Here is an 18,284-nt window from a genome sequence, read left to right as displayed (position 1 = left end):
AGGTTTAAGAGAGAAGATGCACTGAGCAATTCGGGGGAGGTGGTATCTCAAAATGATTTAAAAAACCCATTCAGATTTCTACTGCCCATTAAATCCGGGATGTAGAAAGGGGAGAAGGAATTAGTTTGTGAGCTTTATGAAAGCAGCGGGTCTTTGGGAAGGGGTGGAGACTAGAGCACTGACCAAGAGATCATTCCATGCATATGGGGCAGCCTGGAGGAAAGCAAGGGTTCTGGAAAAGAAGAAAACAAATTGGTTGGTGTGACTGGCGTACTTGGGCATAGTCAGAAGGGGACATGGGTGAGAAAATCTGAGACTTGCTCAGGGCAACGTTGCACAGGGCTTTGGCGGAAAGGACAAGTTTAAAGGTTTTGTTGAGTTTTAAGCAGACTTGAGATGAAAGATGTCGGTGCTGAGGGAGGCCAGAGAGGAGGCGGTTATTAAATCCAAGGCAGGCAATGATGATAGGACAGAAAGGAGTGGTCCAATTTTTTTGAACTCTTTATGAAATGAAATAAATGGCAAGATGTTGTGATATTTGGTGCTATCTTGGATGTGCATGGGAGGAAGGGGGAGAAGATTAAAATGGCCTTGTGCTTCTGAGCCTGAGTGATGGGAGACAAAGGTACTGATAACAGGAAGTGGCAAATGTTTTGGAAGTAGCTCCGCTGGGTTTTGGTGGTGGCATCCAGGACAGTGCTTTGGAAAGACCTTTAGATATTGTGTAAGAGACAGAGGGAAGTTGACAGGAGTGAGGGAGCATGTTTGAGTGGTAGCATAGAAGTGGTAGCTGAAGCTGTGAGCTGATGAAGTCACTCAGGGAGAAGAGGATCTGAGGACAGAGCCCTGAGGGACTCCAACAGTGAAAGCAATTTCTTCTCTTCCTTGCCACAGAAGATGCTGAAAGAGCCCTCGGATGCAGGCAGAAAATGGAGAGCCCACGTCGGTAAAAATCCAGGAAGGAGAAAGTGATTGATGGTCTCAGAAGCAGCAGAAAGCTCAGGGAGGGTGAAGACGGTTCTTTGACTTGGCCAAGAATAGGTGACTGGAGAGCTAGTGAGAGCTGATCCAGTGAAGTGGGGGCAGTGCACAGGCTGCACTGTAGGGGATCTACATGGATTGGAGGAGAGGAAATCAAGGCAGTGATTATAAACAGTTTGTTCAGGAGGTGCAGTGGAAAAGAGAGTTGCCGGTCGTTGGAGAGGCAGTTGGGGTTAATGATTGGCCTTTTGAGAAGTGAGGATCCTAGTGCTAATGAAAAGGAGCTGGAGTTGGGAGAATGAGTGAGAGGAGATGAAGTGGTCAGGCACTGGGAGCAGAGGGTTGGAAGTCAAGGGTAAGCAAGAAACCTCTGATACAATTAGCAAAGTATATATGGTCTGTGGTCTTTCATTCCACTACGTTGTCTGTCTGTACACTCCCTGGCCCCTTCTCCCTAGTAAAATATGTGCCAACCTAATCAGGGAAGCCTGGTCTTTTCTATCTTGCATTAAAATCAGCGTGAGGCATCAGGTTTCCTCCTCTTCTGGATTGTCAGTCTCCAGCGTGGACTCTGCTTTCTTGCTGAATTTTTTTTGTGTGAGTCCGTGTGTCCAGTTCTTACTCTTGGTGGAATCAGTAAGGAAGCTTCTACACCTTCCTATTTGAATGTGTAGCTTCCTGTCTGCAATTTCAGTGCAGTTCACGCTGAGAAAGCTTTTGTCCAGGACAAATGTGTTTTAAGCTTAAACATGATTTTCGTTTACATTTAATCAGATATTAATGGAACCACGAAGTGCTGGCTCATTCTGATCTTTCTTCATGTCTCCCACTCCAATTGTTGCCTCTCTCCTTCCCCCTCTTCGCCCTCTCTCCCTCCCTCACCCCGGTCTTCCTTTTGCTGCTGTGTTATAACTACACTGTGATAGTGCAACTGGATGGAATCAGTCTCTAGCCATTGAGAGCAGATTTCAGTTCACTCTGCTCCACTGCAAGTGCAAAACTGCAGGGATGGGGGACGCCAGGCACAGAGGTCATGATATCAGAGCCTGGTCCTTGCGCTGCATGTAGCAATACACCACATGCAGTTGGCAATGAAGTCTTTGCATCTGCTGCTGATCCACAGCCTTTTACCTGATTGCTTCAAGGTGCTTCTGCTGTGATTCTGCTTCAGTGGGAAAATGAGCTGTTGTGCCAGTCTATTACGCCGTGGTTCGTTGCCATTGGCCTAGGCAGCCAGACGCACAAAGGATCAGAAACATAGAAGGCACTTGTGTGCTGGGGAGATGAGCGGCTCCTCGTCTGGCGCCTGCCAGATGAAATCAAGTTTGGGGACCACTGCGCTAGATCCCACAGAAGTGCCAACTCACTTCTGTTTTGCTTTACTTCATGTCAGTGGCAAATTATTTTTGCCAGATAATCTCAATAGTTTTGATGTAACTAACACTTTGTTTTTCATTTTATACCATCCCCATTAGGTTACCCTGTGCCAAACAAGTATGGTATGGTTAATGTCATGCACGCCTTTATCTTAATAGCTTTGTCACTTCAGTGTGTCCTAGTGGGCCTGATTCAGGCCTCCCATATCTGTTTTACACCAATGTGATTCCATCAGCTACACTGGCATTACCCCAGATTTACACTGGTGTATGTCACACCATAATGTGTGCTGCACAGTCCAGTGTGGGAGTTACAGCAGGATGTAGAAGCGCTTTGTCCACATCTCTTGTGCTGCAGCCTGAAGATGTGGCACCATAGAGAGAGCCCAGCCCAGTATCACCTGAGGCGTTAGGTCTATGCGGGGGGAATTTGCTGCCTAGCTGCTTAGGGAACTTCTATGGCCCTATTGTGCTACAGGATCATCCCAGAGAATCATCATCAGGGCTAGCACTTCGCCCTTACTATAAAAACTAAACCAAGCATTACTAATGCCCATTCAGTGTGGCCACCAAAATCAGCTCCCTCCTTCACCTCTGTCACCTCCCTCTCATTGGCAATCACCCAAAGAGATGCAGAAGCAAGCTGCAAATGTGCCCCTCTGTGCACAGCTTTCAGGATCAGACTGCAAGAGCTGGCCAGCCAGTTGTAACCACCATAGTGGGGAGATAGTGTCGAAAATATCTTGGTCCAGCACTGTTGAAATGAAAGCTCATAATTATTTGTGACAACCAGAGTAGAGGGTGTCAAATTCTTCCATATAAGCAATTTGCATGGTTGTCACTAGAAGCTTGTTGTGTGTTCATATACCATATAAGGCTTCTCACGACAAAGTGTTTTCCTATTGCCTTCATGATGAATATTGTCAGTGCTTGACTGTACTGTCTATAAAATTTGCCAAATTTAAACAGTGTAGTATAGAAAGCTGCAAATAGACCCATACATGCAGGGCCTTCTGTTCTGATTTTTCCCTCTAAACATCCCAACTGTAACTTTCTGTAGAGGTGGAGTACGGGGTAAATGGTGAAGAAAAGGGCATTCCTGCCTGCGTTTGGATGTCTGAGGCCCGTCTGTGCTTGGCTTATACCTATTCCAGTGCGAAGTGGTTTAGATCTGCTTTATGGAGGTGTAGAAGGTTTAAATGAATTTTCTTCCAAAGAATGTGACCTTCCTCTTTCCAGTCTGAATTTAGATGATAATACTGCATTTAAATTCAATTACCAAGCTACTTTTCAGTTGAATGGGCCTGTGCCAGGAAGTGTCATGTTGACCACGTGCCAGTTGACAAAGAAACTCGCTTTCTAGAAATAGTGTCTGAAGGAAAGAGACGTCAAATAAAGGCAGTCTGGGTGGAGCCTTGGCTAGGAGTATCATTCCCTGGCTTGTCATGCTGAGTGCTGAAACTAAAGCTTTAGAGCTGGATTCCATTACTCTGGTCTTACGCCGGTGTAACCAATGGAGGATCAGGCCTTCTGTTGTAGCTGGTGAAGCTACAAAGACTAATATATTTTCCACTCTCCAGGCAGAGATGGGAGGTACTAGAGAAATCTAGACTGTGATTTAATTAGGGAAATAATGCTAGGTTATCATTCAAGATAATTTTAGTGTGTTAGGTTTGTGTATATATCTTACTTCAGTGTTGTTCTTAAAGCAATTTCTCTGCTGTCAGACCTCGTTCAGTTATTTTCTCTGTATTTGTATACAGCCCGTTACTAACGTTTTTTTAAAGGCTTTAAAGCCATTTTCCCCCATCTGGTGAAGAATTCTTTATTTAAAAACAGTAATACACAAAAGGAAGCTTGAGGGCATGGATTTTATTGGGAGTGCCTTCAGAGCACACCACTTTTTCTTGAGTCTGAGGGGAGTTTCCCAGCATCCTTCTCATAATAATTAGTAAATACTTAAATGTAAGTAGTTGGCAGTGAAAACCTAATGTATTTTCCTGTGTTGAATATATCCACTGAAGTGCACGGTGTGGTAACTGATCAGACAAGGGTTAACAGTTGTCACAAAATGACAGTTAAGTGGTTGAGGTTTGAGGTGAAATAACTGACACTCAGTCGTGGGTTCCAGACTAGAACTGCGATATTGTCTCTAACTCTGCCGAATCTGTTCTCATTAAGTTTCACTTTCAGACACTCGTGTTCTCTATATTATATTTCCTTTAAATTGAAGGGTGTTTCTTATTAAATCACTTGGGTAGGTGTCAGACCAGAACTTGGGCGAGACTGTATTATGTAGTCAAAACATTTTAAAACGTATTACAACTAAATTAGGCACTGTTATTGTCCAGGTCCTTCTGGTGGTGGATTCCCAGCTGGTGGGTTTGGTCAGAAGTCAGCTCCGTCCCAGAAAGGAGGGAATCAGTGGCAGACAAAGAAACCACAAAATACAGGTACTTCGTGGCAGTCCCACACTCAACCACAGCCAGCTAAATCCAGCACACAGAGTAAACCCAACTATACCGTGAACTTCAGTGTTATTGGAGGCCGAGAAGAGAGAGGTATCCGAACTCCAGGCTTTGGTAAGTTCTGTTTCCTGGAACTATAGTTATAATAATGTGTTGCATATGAAGTCCTCATGGTCTCTGCAAGCATAGTTCTGGCGCTTTATGAAAACAGAAACTTTGAAAGGTTCTGAAGAACTTATTTTAGTCATGTTAAGGCTTCATATTTTGTTTTGTTATTAAATGAGGTCTAATAGCAATAACATGAGTGGCATTTAAGCAGTTGTGTTCAGCTAAAGGTCCACTTGTCAGATCTCTCTGCCTACCAGCAGTTCCTCATAGATATTAGCATGACAGTATGCGTTGTTGTTGTTGTTGTAGCTGTGTTGGTCCCAAGATATTAGTGACACAAGGTGGGTGAGGTAGTATCTTTTATTGGACCAACTTCTGTTGTTGAGAGGTAAGCTACAAAGCTTTCTCTCAACACAGAGCTCTTCATGTCTGGAAAATGTACGCAGAGGCCTGGTTTACACTAGGAAACTAGGTCAGTTATAACTGTGTCACTCGGGGTGTGAAAAATCCACGCCCCTTAGCAATGCCGTTAAATCATCCTAACCCCAGGTGTAGACAGCTCTAGATCAATGGGAGAATTCTCCCCTCAACCTAGCTACCACCTCTCGGGGAGGTGGATTACCTACACTGATGGAAGAACTCCTCCCATTGGCATAGGCAGTGCCTTCATTAAGGGCATGGCTACACTTGCAGATGTAGAGCGCTGTGAGTTAAACCCATGTTTGTAGAGCACAGTAGGGGAAGCGCTGTAGTCTGTCCGTACTGACAGCTGAGAGTGCCCTGGGATGGCCACATTAGCAGCTCTTTCAGTGGCCACAGAGCAGCATGCAAGTGGCTGCAACGTGCTTGTCAAATGGGGGGTGGGTGGGGTGGAGCGTGACAGGGAGTGTGCTGTGTGTGTGTAGGGGAGGAGAGAGTGGGTTTTGGGGGGGCTGAGAGCATGTCAGAATGCTGTCTGGTAGTTCAGACAGCAGCAGACCCCTCTCCTCCCTGCCCCTCTCTCTCTCACACACACACACACACACAGCATTCCACAGTAATGGTTGCTTTGTCTCGGAGCAGATAAGCAGCTGGCTGTCAAATGGAGCTTTCAAAGGGCATATCCAAAACAATGACAAGAGTGGCCACTTGACTTAAGGGGATTATGGGACATTTCCAGAGGCTTATCAGAACCCAGTAATGCAACACCTTGTTCACACTGGTGCCACGGCACTCCAGCGGGGGTGCATCAAACGTTATTCCACTCGCCGAAGTGGAGTACCAGCAGCGCTGTAGCCGCGGAGTCAGAGTACTCTACGTGCCTTGTCATTGTGGACGGGGCTCCTTTAATGCACTGTAACTCGCAAGGGTAGTCAAGCCCTAAGTGTCGAAAACCCCAGAGTGCCTCAGCTAAATGCAAGGGGGTAGATTGTTTAGCATAAGTAGTTAACCTTGAATGGTCCCTTGAAATGTGATAAGTGGCCGGTTAACACCTCTTCAGTCATAGAGGGGGGGAAAAGAGAGAGGCCTTGGCTACACTGACGCTTTACAGCGCTGCAGCTGTCTCGCTCAGGGTTGTGAAAAAACACACCCCTGAGCGCAGCAAGTTATAGCGCTGCAAAGCGCCAATGTAAACAGTGCCCCAGCGCTAGGAGCGCGGCTCCCAGCACTGCAAGCTAATCCCCACGGGAAGGTGGAGTACCTGCAGCGCTGGGAGAGCTCTTTCCCAGCGCTGGCGCCGCGACCACACTCGCACTTCGAAGCGCTGCCACAGTAGTGCTCCCATGGCAGTGCTTTGGAATTTCGAGTGTAGCCAAGCCCAAAGAAAACCTGTAACCCACTTAACCGTGAATGGTCTCTTGAGAGATGTGAAACACCCCTTTGAGCAACATAAAGTTGCACCGACAAAAGCACCAGTGTGGACAGAGGCTCTCCCACCAGCATAGCTACTGCTGCTCGTTGGAGGTGGTTTAATTATGTCTACAGGAGAACTCTCTCCTGTGCATCGGTAAGATTGCCAGTGTAGACATGGCGTTAAGGGAAAAACAGTTTTTAAGAGAGCTGGCAGTTTTTCAAAGAGACATTAAGGGCACAAGAGCAAACTAGCCCTCTGTGTAGGAAAGATAGAAAGTATGGCAAGAGACCACCCTGGCTTACCCGGGAGATCTTCAATGATCTGAAACTCAAAAAAAGAGTCCTACAAAAAGTGGAATCTAAGTCAAATTACAAAGGATGAATATAAACAAATAACACAAGTGTGTAGGGACAAAATTAGAAAGGCCAAGGCACAAAATGAGCTCAGACTAGCTAGAGACATAAAACAAGAATATGTTCTACAAATGCATTATAAGCAAGAGGAAGACCAAGGACACTGTAGGCCCATTTCTCAATGAGGAGGAGAAAACACTAATAGAAAATGTGGAAATGGCAGAAGTTCTAAATGATATTTTTGTTTTGGTTTTCACCAAGAAGTTTGGTGGTGATTGGACATCTAACATAGTGAATGCCAGTGAAAATGAGGTAGCATCAGAGGCTAAAATAGGGAAAGAACAAGTTTAAAATAAGATGTCTTCAAGTTGCCAGGGCTTGATGAAATACATGCTAGAATACTCGAGGAGCTGACTGAGGAGATAGCTGAGCCATTAGCGATTCTCTTCAAAAAGTAATGGAAGATGGGAGAAATTCGCAAGGACTGGAAAAGGGCAAATATAGTGCCCATCTATAAAAAGGGAAATGAGGACAACCTGGGGAATTACAGACCAGTCAGCTTAACTTCAGTACCAGGAAAGATAATGGAGCAAGTAATTAAGCCATCAGTTTGCAAACATCTAGAAGATAATAAGGTGATAAGTAACAGTCAGCATGGATTTGTCAAGAACAAATCATGTCCAACCAACCTGAGAGCTTTCTTTGACAGGGTGACAAGCCTTGTGGATGGGGGCAAGCAGTAAATGTGTATCTTCACTTTAGTAAGGCTTTTGGTACTGTCTCGCATGACCTTCTCATAAACTAGGAAATACAACCTAGATGAAGCTACTACAAGGTGGCTTCATAACTGGTTAGAAAACTGTTCTCAGAGAGTAGTTATCAGTGGTTCACAGTTATGCTGGAAGTGCATAATGAGTGGAGTCCCGCAGGGATCAGTTCTGGATCTGGTTTTGTTCAATATCTTCATCAGAGTTTGAGATGATGGTAGAGAGAGTACACTTATAAAGTTTGTGGATGATACCAAGCTGGGAGGGGTTGCAAGTGCTTAGGAGAATGGGACTAAAATTCAAAATGATCTGGAAAAATGATCTGAAGTAAATAGAATGAAATGCACAGTACTCCACTTAGGAAGAAACAGTCAGTTTCACACATACAAAATGGGAAACAACTGTCTAGAAAGGAGTATGGCGGAAAGCGATCTGAGGGTCATAGTGGACTAGAAGCTAAGCATGAGTCAACAGTATAAACCATTGCGCGCAAAAAAAAAAAAAAAGCGAACATAATTCTGGGGTGTATTAGCAGAAGAGTTGTAAGCAAGACACACAAAGTGATTCTTCCACGCTGCTCCGCGCTGGTTAGGCCTCAGCTGGAGTATTTGCCCAGTTCTGGGCACCACATTTCAGGAAAGATGTGGACAAATTGGAGAGAGTCCAGAGAAGAGCAACAAAAATTATTAAAGGTCTAGAAGACATGACTTCTGAGGGAATATTGCAAATATTGGGTTTGTTTAGTCTGGAGCAGAGAAGACTGAGAGGGGACATAAGTTTTCAAGTACATGAAAGATTGTTACAAGGAGGAGGGAGAAAAATTGTTTTCATTAACCTCTGAGGACAGGACAAGAACCAATGAGCTTAAATTGCAGGAAGGGAGGTTTAAATTGGATATTGGGAAAAACTTCCTGTCAGGGCGGTTAAGCAGTGGAATAAATTGTCTAGGGAGGCTGTAGAATCTCCATCACTATAGATGTTTAGGAGCAGGTTAGACAAACAACTGTCAGGGATGGTGTAGATCAAGCGTTCAAGGGACTGGACTAGATGAGCTCTTGAGGTCCCTTCCAGTCCTACGATTCTGAGATTCTACACAATTCTCTACTGGCATAGCAATGTCTTCCCCTGTCTACACAGTTGTTCTTAGCAGCGTCATGTGCCACTGCTGGAGTCTTTCCCCGCCGCAGGGAACAGCTCCAGCAGTGGGGAAAGGCTATTGCAGGGGGGAGGTAGCGGGGAAAGGCTCTGGTAGCTCCCCACTGCTGGAGCCTTTTACTGCCATGTGTAGTTACACACCTCAGTGTGGACACAGCCTGCTCTTTGCTGTGGCATGTGGCTACACACATCCTACATCGGGGTGGGCAAACTTTTTGGCCCAAGGGCCACATTGGGGTTGCACAACCGTGTGGAGGACTGGGTAGGGAAGGCTGTGCCTCCCCAAACATCCTGACCCCTCCCCCTATCTGTCCTCTCCCACTTCCTGCCACTTGACTGCCCCCCTGAGAACCTCTGACCCATCCACCCCTCCTGCTCCTCGTCCCCCTGACTGCCCCCTCCGGGACCCCTGCCCCCTATTCACGCCCCCTGCTCCCTGTCCCCTGTCTGCCCCGACTCCTATCAACACCCCCATCCTCTGATACCCCCCCCCCAGGACTCTCACCCCCATCCAACTGCCCTCTGCTCCTTGTCCCCTGACAGCCCTCTCCCGGGACCCCCCGCCCCTAACTGCCCCCTGGGATCCCACCCCCTTATCCAACCCCCCCATCTCCTGACTGGCCTCTCGACCCCATCCACATCCCAGCCCCCTGACAGGCCCTCTGGGACTCCCAGTCCCAGCCCTCCCTGTTCCCCATCCCCTGACAGGCCCCCCCAGAACCTCTGCCCCATCCAACTGCCCCCTCCTCCCTGATGGCCCCCCAGGACCCCCTGCTCCCTTACCCAACCCCCCCATCCACTCCCTGCCCCTTACCAGCAGCAGGAGCTCGCAGCTGTGACCCCCAGCCAGAGCCAGCTGTGCTCCCCACACTGCCCAGCGGGAGTGGCAGGCCAGAGCATGGCCGGTGTGGCTGCGGGGGAGGGGCCGGGGACTAGGCTCCCTGGCTGGGAGCTCAGGGGCCGAGCAGGATGGTCCTGCGGGCCGTAGTTTGCCCACATCTTCCCTACATGTGTCTGTCAGTGAATGTGCAGTGTAGACATACCCATAGTGTGGAATACGTGTTACCTGTCATGATCATGTACAAATAAGCATTTTTCTTCCGTTATTTTTCTTTTCTTTTTGTTTTAAAAGGACAAAAGCCAAAAGTTTCAGAAAATGATTTTGAGGATCTATTATCTAATCAAGGATTTTCAGCTAAATCTGACAAAAAAGGAACCAAGACAATTGCCGAGATGAGAAAGCAAGAAATGTCTAAAGACATGGACCCTTTAAAATTAAAGGTTTGATGTTTAATAATAAAAACCATGGTTTTGATTCAAATATAAACATAATTATGTTACTTACAACTATAGATGGTAGGGTTGGGGAGGATACAGTGAAGGATAAAAGGAAAACTGAAGGGTTACAAAGATGGTAGAGGTTTATAATAAATTGTTACTTGTGTTTCCACCCAAGTGTGGAATAACTAGGAGGAACCTACTGGTCTTAATGCATGAACGTATATCCTAATTAGTTAACGTACCCAAGAGACAGTGGGCAACTGGGGTATCAGTACAGAAGAGGGTGATGTGCTCAGGAGAGAGGGTTTGTTCTGTATTGGCATGCTTTGAAGTGCCGATGGTGGTAAAACTCCTCTCTCAAGTGTGTGATAAGATAGAAAGGAGCAAAAAAAAGAAAGGGTAACTTATCCTGTGGCTAGTCTGTTACAGGCTGCCTAATCCAGAAGGGGAGGTGGACAAGGTACTCCTAGAATGGATCTAACGTCCGTTTCACAAGAAACGATTGTGAAAGGATTTTGAGACTTTGAAAATAACTCGATAAAAAGCAGCAGGTAAAATCTCATGGAGAAATTGAACATGGCGGAGAAGAGTGTGAGAGAGCTGGGCAGTTCTGAAGAACATAATTACGAACTCAGCTGAAAACAAACCAAGATACAAACAAGTAAAATCCTAATGTGTGTGAAGTGAAGTTTTACATCTAATGCAGGATTTTCTCCCATAGGGAGTACAAGGGCCTGGGTTTCCCATTTCATTAAAGAGCACGTCTTAGTACAGACTTGGCTAGACAAGCACAACTCACGTTTTGACTAAGGAGAAGATGGGAGGGTGCATTTCTGGTCTGTACCAAACTGGGAGAGCTTGGGTCAAAAGGTTTTCATTGCTGTCAAGTCCACTCTTCGGCAGCTAGAGCCTTTTTATTACCTTTTCGCCAATCAAGTGCAGTTTCACCAGTGCCCTTTCAGCAGAGGGGTTCAGGGCTATGGTGCTGTGATGGATGTGACTGATCATACAGAATTATGTCTTGTGAAGAACAAAAACTACTTGAGAATCACTTTCTTAGAGCAGTCGTTCATTCTCCTCTCAGTGGCTCTCTGTCCCTCTGTCAAATCCACTGAAAATGAACTATTAAACTCACATGAAAATGATTCTTTCCAGGCTCCAAGGTGGCATCACCCCCATGTGTGTTCTGATCAGATTTTGTATTTCTTACTGGTACATTACTTGCAGATAAGGTTAAATGGTAACATTTACTATTTAGTTTTGTAAAACATCGTGAGGATAATGTACGTAGTTCTGAACAACATTAATAGAAATAATCTCAGGGAGGATTTGGGGAAATCAGCTTATTGATGGAATATTTTAACTCGTGTCCATAGGTTAGATTGAATGTTTTTTTATGTAAAATACTATAAATAAAAAATAGAGCCTTTTACCTGCCATCTCCCGTGTTAGATGGGGAGATGGGAGATATTACATAATGTGATGTTACAATTTAGAGATACTCCCCTTACTGCCATAAGGATTCTATATTGAGTGATGTAAATATCATTATATAAAATCAACTAAGCAAAGTGCATTGTTAGCCAATTGTAGTTCAAGGGGCAATTTAGTTCAGAAAACTTCAATTTACTCAAGCAAACCATATGAGTGTACAAGTCTCAAAACAGCTTAAGACCCTTACCTGAAATTTACAAATAAAACAAGATTTCTAGCATTGGAATGGACAACCTGTGTTACCGTGGGATTCATTAGTGTAACTAAAATGAATATTCTGCCGTGGTTACTTTGTTCAGATCACTTCTTGTCATCTATTATACAGTTTCTACACTTAACTGGTTAGGAATCATTCCAAGAGAACTGAATTTTTATCTAAGAAAGAGCCAAATATATAACTACATATAAGCATGCTGGTCCTCGGCTAGCAGACTTGATATATCACTGTTGGGTTTCAAGGCTAAGCATGGTGTCCACTCTGTGGAATTTGGCTGTATGATTAAGATCATCTTTGCAAAGTACTCTCAAAACTTTTGAACCTCAAGGTCTGTCTTGTTTTCAGTGATGGGAGAGGAAAGTATCTTTGAGCGAATTGAAAGCAACATTTAAGGCAGCAGCATTCAATTTGAATATTTCTAATTTTGTTTCAGATTCTAGATTGGATTGAAGGAAAAGAGAGAAATATAAGAGCATTAATATCCACTCTTCACACTGTGCTCTGGGAAGGGGAGAACAAGTGGAAGCCAGTTGGCATAGCAGACCTCGTTACCCCTGAACAAGTAAAGAAGTACTATAGGAAGGCAGTACTTGTGGTTCATCCAGATAAGGTGAGTAGTTTTTCTTGAGTATGTTAAAGGCTATTTATCAAACTGGTATTACCAAATTAATTCTGCAGTCCTGCAAGGGAAATCTGCTAAGCTTCCTACTTTTGAACAGATCTACCCATGCAAGCATGGCAAGGCTCGATGGGGAAGGGGATGGCAGGGACAATAAGCTAGTTTCTGGGCATTTTTTCAGTCCACTTTTCTGCTGTGCGGTTATTGCGTTGGACTCTGGCACTTCAAGGGGCAGAATCAGACTGTGGGGATAAGGATCTCCAGGGAAAGGGGAGAGAAGAGGGTCCCCAGCAGCTGGGCTGGACAGTACAGCTTAGTGCTGTCTACCCATCAGCACCTGTTTGGGGAAGGAGGAATGAAGTGGGGTGGATTCCCTTCAGATACAAAGGTTGAGAAGCACTTCTACCACCACTCATGTTATCATTCCCTACTGGACCTGGCTGCTTGGCCAGCCACATGCTCTGCCTTCCTTCCGTTTGTTGTGTTGTCTTTTGAAGTTAGCACACCAGTGAGACCATGCAGTACAGGAATTCAAGTCTCACACCTCATCCATAACACAGTCATGAGGTGTCAGAGCGGCCGGGGCTGAGTCCTGCCCTCATCTGAACTCCTGCACGTCTCGGTCCCACTCAGATCAGTCTGAGGAAAGCCCAGCTACTGGAGCAGAGTTCTGTTAGGTTCTGGACATCTGCTAACCAAAATGCAGATCAGTGTAATCTGTGCTTAATCTCTGCTTCTTGAAAGGGTCTTGGGCAGGGTCCTCCAACTCCCAGGCCTCCCAGAGATTTCACTGGTCCCATGTAAGCCGCAGCAAACCAGATATAAAATCTGCTGAAAGGTCCTGGTGGGAATTATGTGGCAGCTTCCAATTTAAAAAAAAAAAAGATACAAAAAAAGAATAATCTAATAAGCACAGTAGTCCCTCTGTAAATAGGCATTATATCTACATTATCTGTAGTGTCACTTTTACAAGAGTGTTGTTGCTATTAGGGCAGTTCACCCTTTTCAGGGCTCCTGTTCATGGCTGTGTACAGATGTAGGAAGATAACACTGCATCTCTTGCACTGGGTTCACTTTTTCATGCTTTTCTAACAACAAGAGCAAAAATTAAGGAATTTTAAAAAAAAAAGAAAACTCTGATTCTGGAGCATAATCCTGCAGCAGTGTCTGGGGTTGCAGAATACACGGGGCCTTGTGTTTATTCCCCTCTGAGCCAGGATGAGTTAAAATTGAGCAGATGGTGTATCTGCAGTGTTGCTATGCACGCACTGGTTCCCCAGACCAATTTAGATTGAGGTCCGTGCTGTGACAGCAGAACTTTCTCCATGATTTGGTGTATTTGTTTGAGGCTAAAAAGCCTAGGAGCGTTCATAGTCAGCAGTGCATGTTCAGCTAGGAAAGTCGGACTCCAGCATAAAAGAATTCAACAGCATTCTTGGAAATCACTCTTCAGTTGCATTGTGGGGTACTAACGTAAGAGCTGCCATGCAGTAGTTTCTACCTAAATTAGTTTTGATTTCATTTTTAAAGAGCCTCTTGCTGAAAACAACGACCATTATCGACTCCTTTAATACAAGATGGAACGTACGACTTCAGTTACGTTGAGCAAATTAGACTAAAAAAGTTTGAAGTGATGCAGGCAAATTTATAATCCCTCAGTGCCATTTAAACTCTGACTTTGCTATATATGGGGACTTGGGGAAAAGGGAATTACAGTATCTGGATGAAAAAGCCATGCACACTTACAGTACTGTAGCCCCTTTCTGTTTACCTTTATTTGTTATAAACAAGAGACAGGGTGTGAATTTCACTGTTAGTAAAATGCAGTTTTTTTTCTCAAGCCCTGCTGCAATGCTTCACGGTCTCTAGACTTCTGCAGTAAGCGTCTAATACCTGTTCTGTTTGTTTACAGGCCACAGGACAGCCTTATGAACAGTATGCCAAAATGATCTTCATGGAGTTGAGTGATGCATGGTCAGAGTTTGAAAACCAGGGATCAAAATCTCTTTTCTAAAACTTCATCTGTATGGGATTTTCAAAATGTATGTGCAGCAAAATGGAGTGGAGTATTGTTAGTCTGAATTTCTTATCTCTAGGATTTAGGAAAGATTTTTGCATGATTTCAGCAGTTTGAAATTATGCACTCAGAAGTGGGTGATACATTTTTGTGAGATGCAGAATCCAGAACATACACAGATGCACTCAGAAAACAACTGCTCAATGCTTCAGAAGCTTAGCCTGAGAACAGATCTTTCCATTGAGGTTAAATATGGTGAAATATAAATAACTTTAATGATGTCCCCTGATTTCTGGCGTAATGGTATCAAAAGCGCAAGCCATTCCAAATCCACTGATTTTTTGTTTTTCTTTAAAAGAAACACACAACCTCAATTTGTACTTTATAATTTCAATAGTTATGATTTAATTTTGATGTTTGGTGCCGTCGCCTTATTCTAAGTGCTTTAGTTATATTATCAGCAGTGAATTTGCTCAGCATATCTTTTTGTTGAATCTATAAGAGGTGTACATTTTCATCTGTATCTTGTGTAATCATTCTGATGATCATTCTGTAAATAATTAAAATATTTTCTGACAATACCTGTGTTCCTTACAATGAATTGACAGTTGCTTAGCCAAAAAGCTCCCAGGTATGGGCAAGTCAGCCAGGATTATTCTTGATATATATTTTTTTAAATGTGTATCATGAACCTGGAAACAAATCTTAGCTTTAATATAAGGACTGCACATTCCAACCTTTTGTTATTTATTATGAACTTTTGGAAGGCACCACTATGACTAGTGTTTATTTTCCTACTCTGTGAATTTCAGCTTTTATTCATATTTTTTTTTCAGTGGAATGTGCCTTCCATTGGCTTTATAAATACCATACTAGAAAAAATGTTGACAGTCATTTATTCTGCAACTTGAAATGTGAGCACAAAACAGTTTACTCTGCTTTGATTTGTCTGTTTTAACTGAGTCAATGTTATATTGTTAGCTATCCTCTTGAAAGCATTTCCTGTGCTTATGCTGAGAGTAGGATACTTACGTTGCATATCTAAGAACTTGATTTTTAGAAGCATGTATGCACACAGCTATGTATGCAAAGAACAAACCAGTGTGTATAGTTAGGGCATCATCTACTTGATGTACACTGTGAGTGCACTGGCTGGTGCAAGACTGGTTAAGAACCCAGTGTGAGAACACAGCTCACTGCACTGTTGTTTCTCATCTCTTTAAAAAAAGAAACAAAACCCAGAAATTAACATGTACAAATATATGGATAATTGAATACTAACAACCAATGACTATTGTACAGTATTATATAACTCCAAACTGTAAATCCCAGTTCCTGGGGCTAGTTTGCGAATGTTTGTTAGTGATACTTAAGTTTTGGTGACAGTCTTGTGCACTGCAGCTTTGCTACCCAAGTAGCTTAAAAGAGGTATTTTTAATCAATTTGCGTTTGCATCCAATTTGGATTTTTAACTGTGAAAGGAACTGCAGTGACATCAAGGTAGCTGTCTTACAATGAGCATCTTCTAATTTTTCTATTCCGATTATCCCACAATTTGCATGAAATGAGGCTCTCCACTGCAAAGTCGAGATCCCAGTGAATGGGTTGGAGAAGAGATTGTGTGAATGCTGGGTACACTTATGGGCTCCCACCAAACTCAGATATAACACCGTTGAACTGTTACCTCTGTGTAATGTGTGTACATATATTTGGTCACTGTGAATTCTGAAAGAGTGAAGGATTATTGAACTCTGATCTGAATTGCAAAGTATGGGCTTATGCCGGCACAGCTCTGAATTAGCTTTAATCTCATCGGTGGTTCTTGGAATCGACATGAGCAGGCACTCGATTATGTGTGTGTGTGCACCCACATGCACAGTTGTCGGAGACTTTTGCCTTAGCTGTATCCGTAGGATTGGCTGTGATGCCCTCTAGAGTGCCGTGCTCATGCATCAGTACATCAGGCAACACCGGCCCTATGCCCTCTCCGTTCCTTCTTGCCGCCTGTGCTGGTTGGTCAGAGTGCCTCACAGGTGGTCAGCGGTTCTTTCCCTTTGAGTTACAGCTGTAAATAGTTTTGTTTGTTGTTGCTCTTCAGTACTGCAGTTAGTCAGTAAGGATCCCGGTGGGGACTTTGCACCAGGCAGGGCATGCCCCGGTCACTGGGTTTTAAGCCCTGCCTGTTAGTGATCTGCATGGCAGCTGTCTGAAGTGCCTGGGGGAATCCCAGGTAAAAGAAAAGTGTTGCATCTGTAAGAACTTTCATCCCAAGACACAGAAAGAATGCAACATTCGTTTGAGGGCCCTCCTCACGGAGGCTGCTCTCCAACCTCAGAGCTGTCCCGGCCAGACGCAACTCCCAGCACTTTGGCCTCAATGTGTAGTGCACCCCTGGCACCGGGCTCTACCCAGCACTGATCCCCAAGAAGAGGCCTAAAAAGTAGGAACCAGCACCGAGCAAGTTGGAACAAGGGGCATTCAGTAAAGGACCCTGTTTTGGCCACCGGCCCATGCCAGAGTCGCAGGGAACGTGTCCCTGAGGGGGCCTCCTACCTCCCAAGGGATCTGCCACTCATTCCAGGGAGTGGTAGGGGACTCAGACTTACAGCAGAGTTAACACCTTCCCCGCTCTGAGAAAGCAAAGGATATGGCGTGCGGTGATGGATCCGGCAAAGGCTCCCTACAAGGGAAAGCCAGCCACGAAAGCCTCCCAGAAGGCAAGTGAATGCCACCGGTTTCTGGAGCTGGGGAGGACTCCTTGTCGCCGCATCCCTGGTTTCCTCATCAGCCCAGGTCACCGGTTCACCATCACAGATCACCAGCACTGCCCTCCAGGTTTCCATCCTCTCATCGGCTCCAATTCACGGCGCTTCCCCTTGGCCTCTCCTCAGCACCACGAGTATTTACAAAATGCCTGGCCCCAACAGTCTCTTACCTGAGGCATCGGGAGGCCCATGTCTATCCTTATCTCGACAATTGGCTCATCAAGGGCAGGTCATGGGATCAAGTGCAGAACAGTCTCTCGATCTAGTGTGTTCCACCTGTCACGACCTGGGCCTATTAGTGAACGAAAAGAAATCGGTCCTCAGACCAGTGCAATGAATAGAGTTTTTATTGAGGCAATCCCAGGGCCAGCTTTAGGCACTGGTGTTCCAAGCATGTGCTTGGGGTGGCATTCCGGCTTTGTGTGTGTATGTCTGTTTGTTTGTTTTTTTTGCTTTGGGGGCGGCACTCCAGCCCCCCTTTTTTAATTTATTTTTTATTTTATGTTTGCTTGGGGCAGCAAAAAACCTGGAGCTGGCCCTGACCAATCCTCAACTCCACACGGGCCAGAGACTTCCTTCTGGAGGCCCATTTCCAAGCCATTTCGGATGTGATTTCCTGTATAAGGGGCCCTCGCACACCACTGCCTGCACTTGCCTATGGTGGCTAGGCCACATGACTGCCTGTAATTACGTGGTCCATCCTGCCCAGCTCCACCTCCAGCCGCTGCAGGCTTGGCTGGCATCGGTCTATATCCCCAACAGGCATGACCTCGATCTGGTAGTCAAGGTGCCAGACCAGACCCAGTCATCACTGGCATGGTGGATGGACCCCGCATTGGCATTGCAGGG

The 18,284-nt window shown here is 45.0% G+C and overlaps 1 protein-coding gene across 2 annotated transcripts in view; it reads left to right on the top strand.

Moving 5' to 3' along the window:
• The window catches only part of GAK (cyclin G associated kinase), a 111,899-nt gene extending 94,030 nt beyond the window's left edge, over positions 1 to 17,869 (top strand). For both annotated transcript variants that reach the window (XM_030566388.1, XM_030566387.1), the window contains exons 25-28: positions 4,709 to 4,939; positions 10,175 to 10,323; positions 12,468 to 12,644; positions 14,566 to 17,869. In XM_030566388.1, the coding sequence (XP_030422248.1) occupies positions 4,709 to 4,939; positions 10,175 to 10,323; positions 12,468 to 12,644; positions 14,566 to 14,667 (659 nt within the window). In that variant the 3' untranslated portion in view covers positions 14,668 to 17,869. The remainder of the gene's footprint in view (positions 1 to 4,708; positions 4,940 to 10,174; positions 10,324 to 12,467; positions 12,645 to 14,565) is intronic.
• Positions 17,870 to 18,284: the final 415 nt, after the last annotated feature.

The sequence above is a fragment of the Gopherus evgoodei genome, chromosome 6 (genome assembly GCF_007399415.2).
Source record: "Gopherus evgoodei ecotype Sinaloan lineage chromosome 6, rGopEvg1_v1.p, whole genome shotgun sequence".
Classification (NCBI taxonomy): domain Eukaryota; kingdom Metazoa; phylum Chordata; order Testudines; family Testudinidae; genus Gopherus; species Gopherus evgoodei.
The sequence above is the reverse complement of the archived record's forward strand: the minus strand, read 5'-3'. Positions and strand labels throughout refer to the sequence as shown.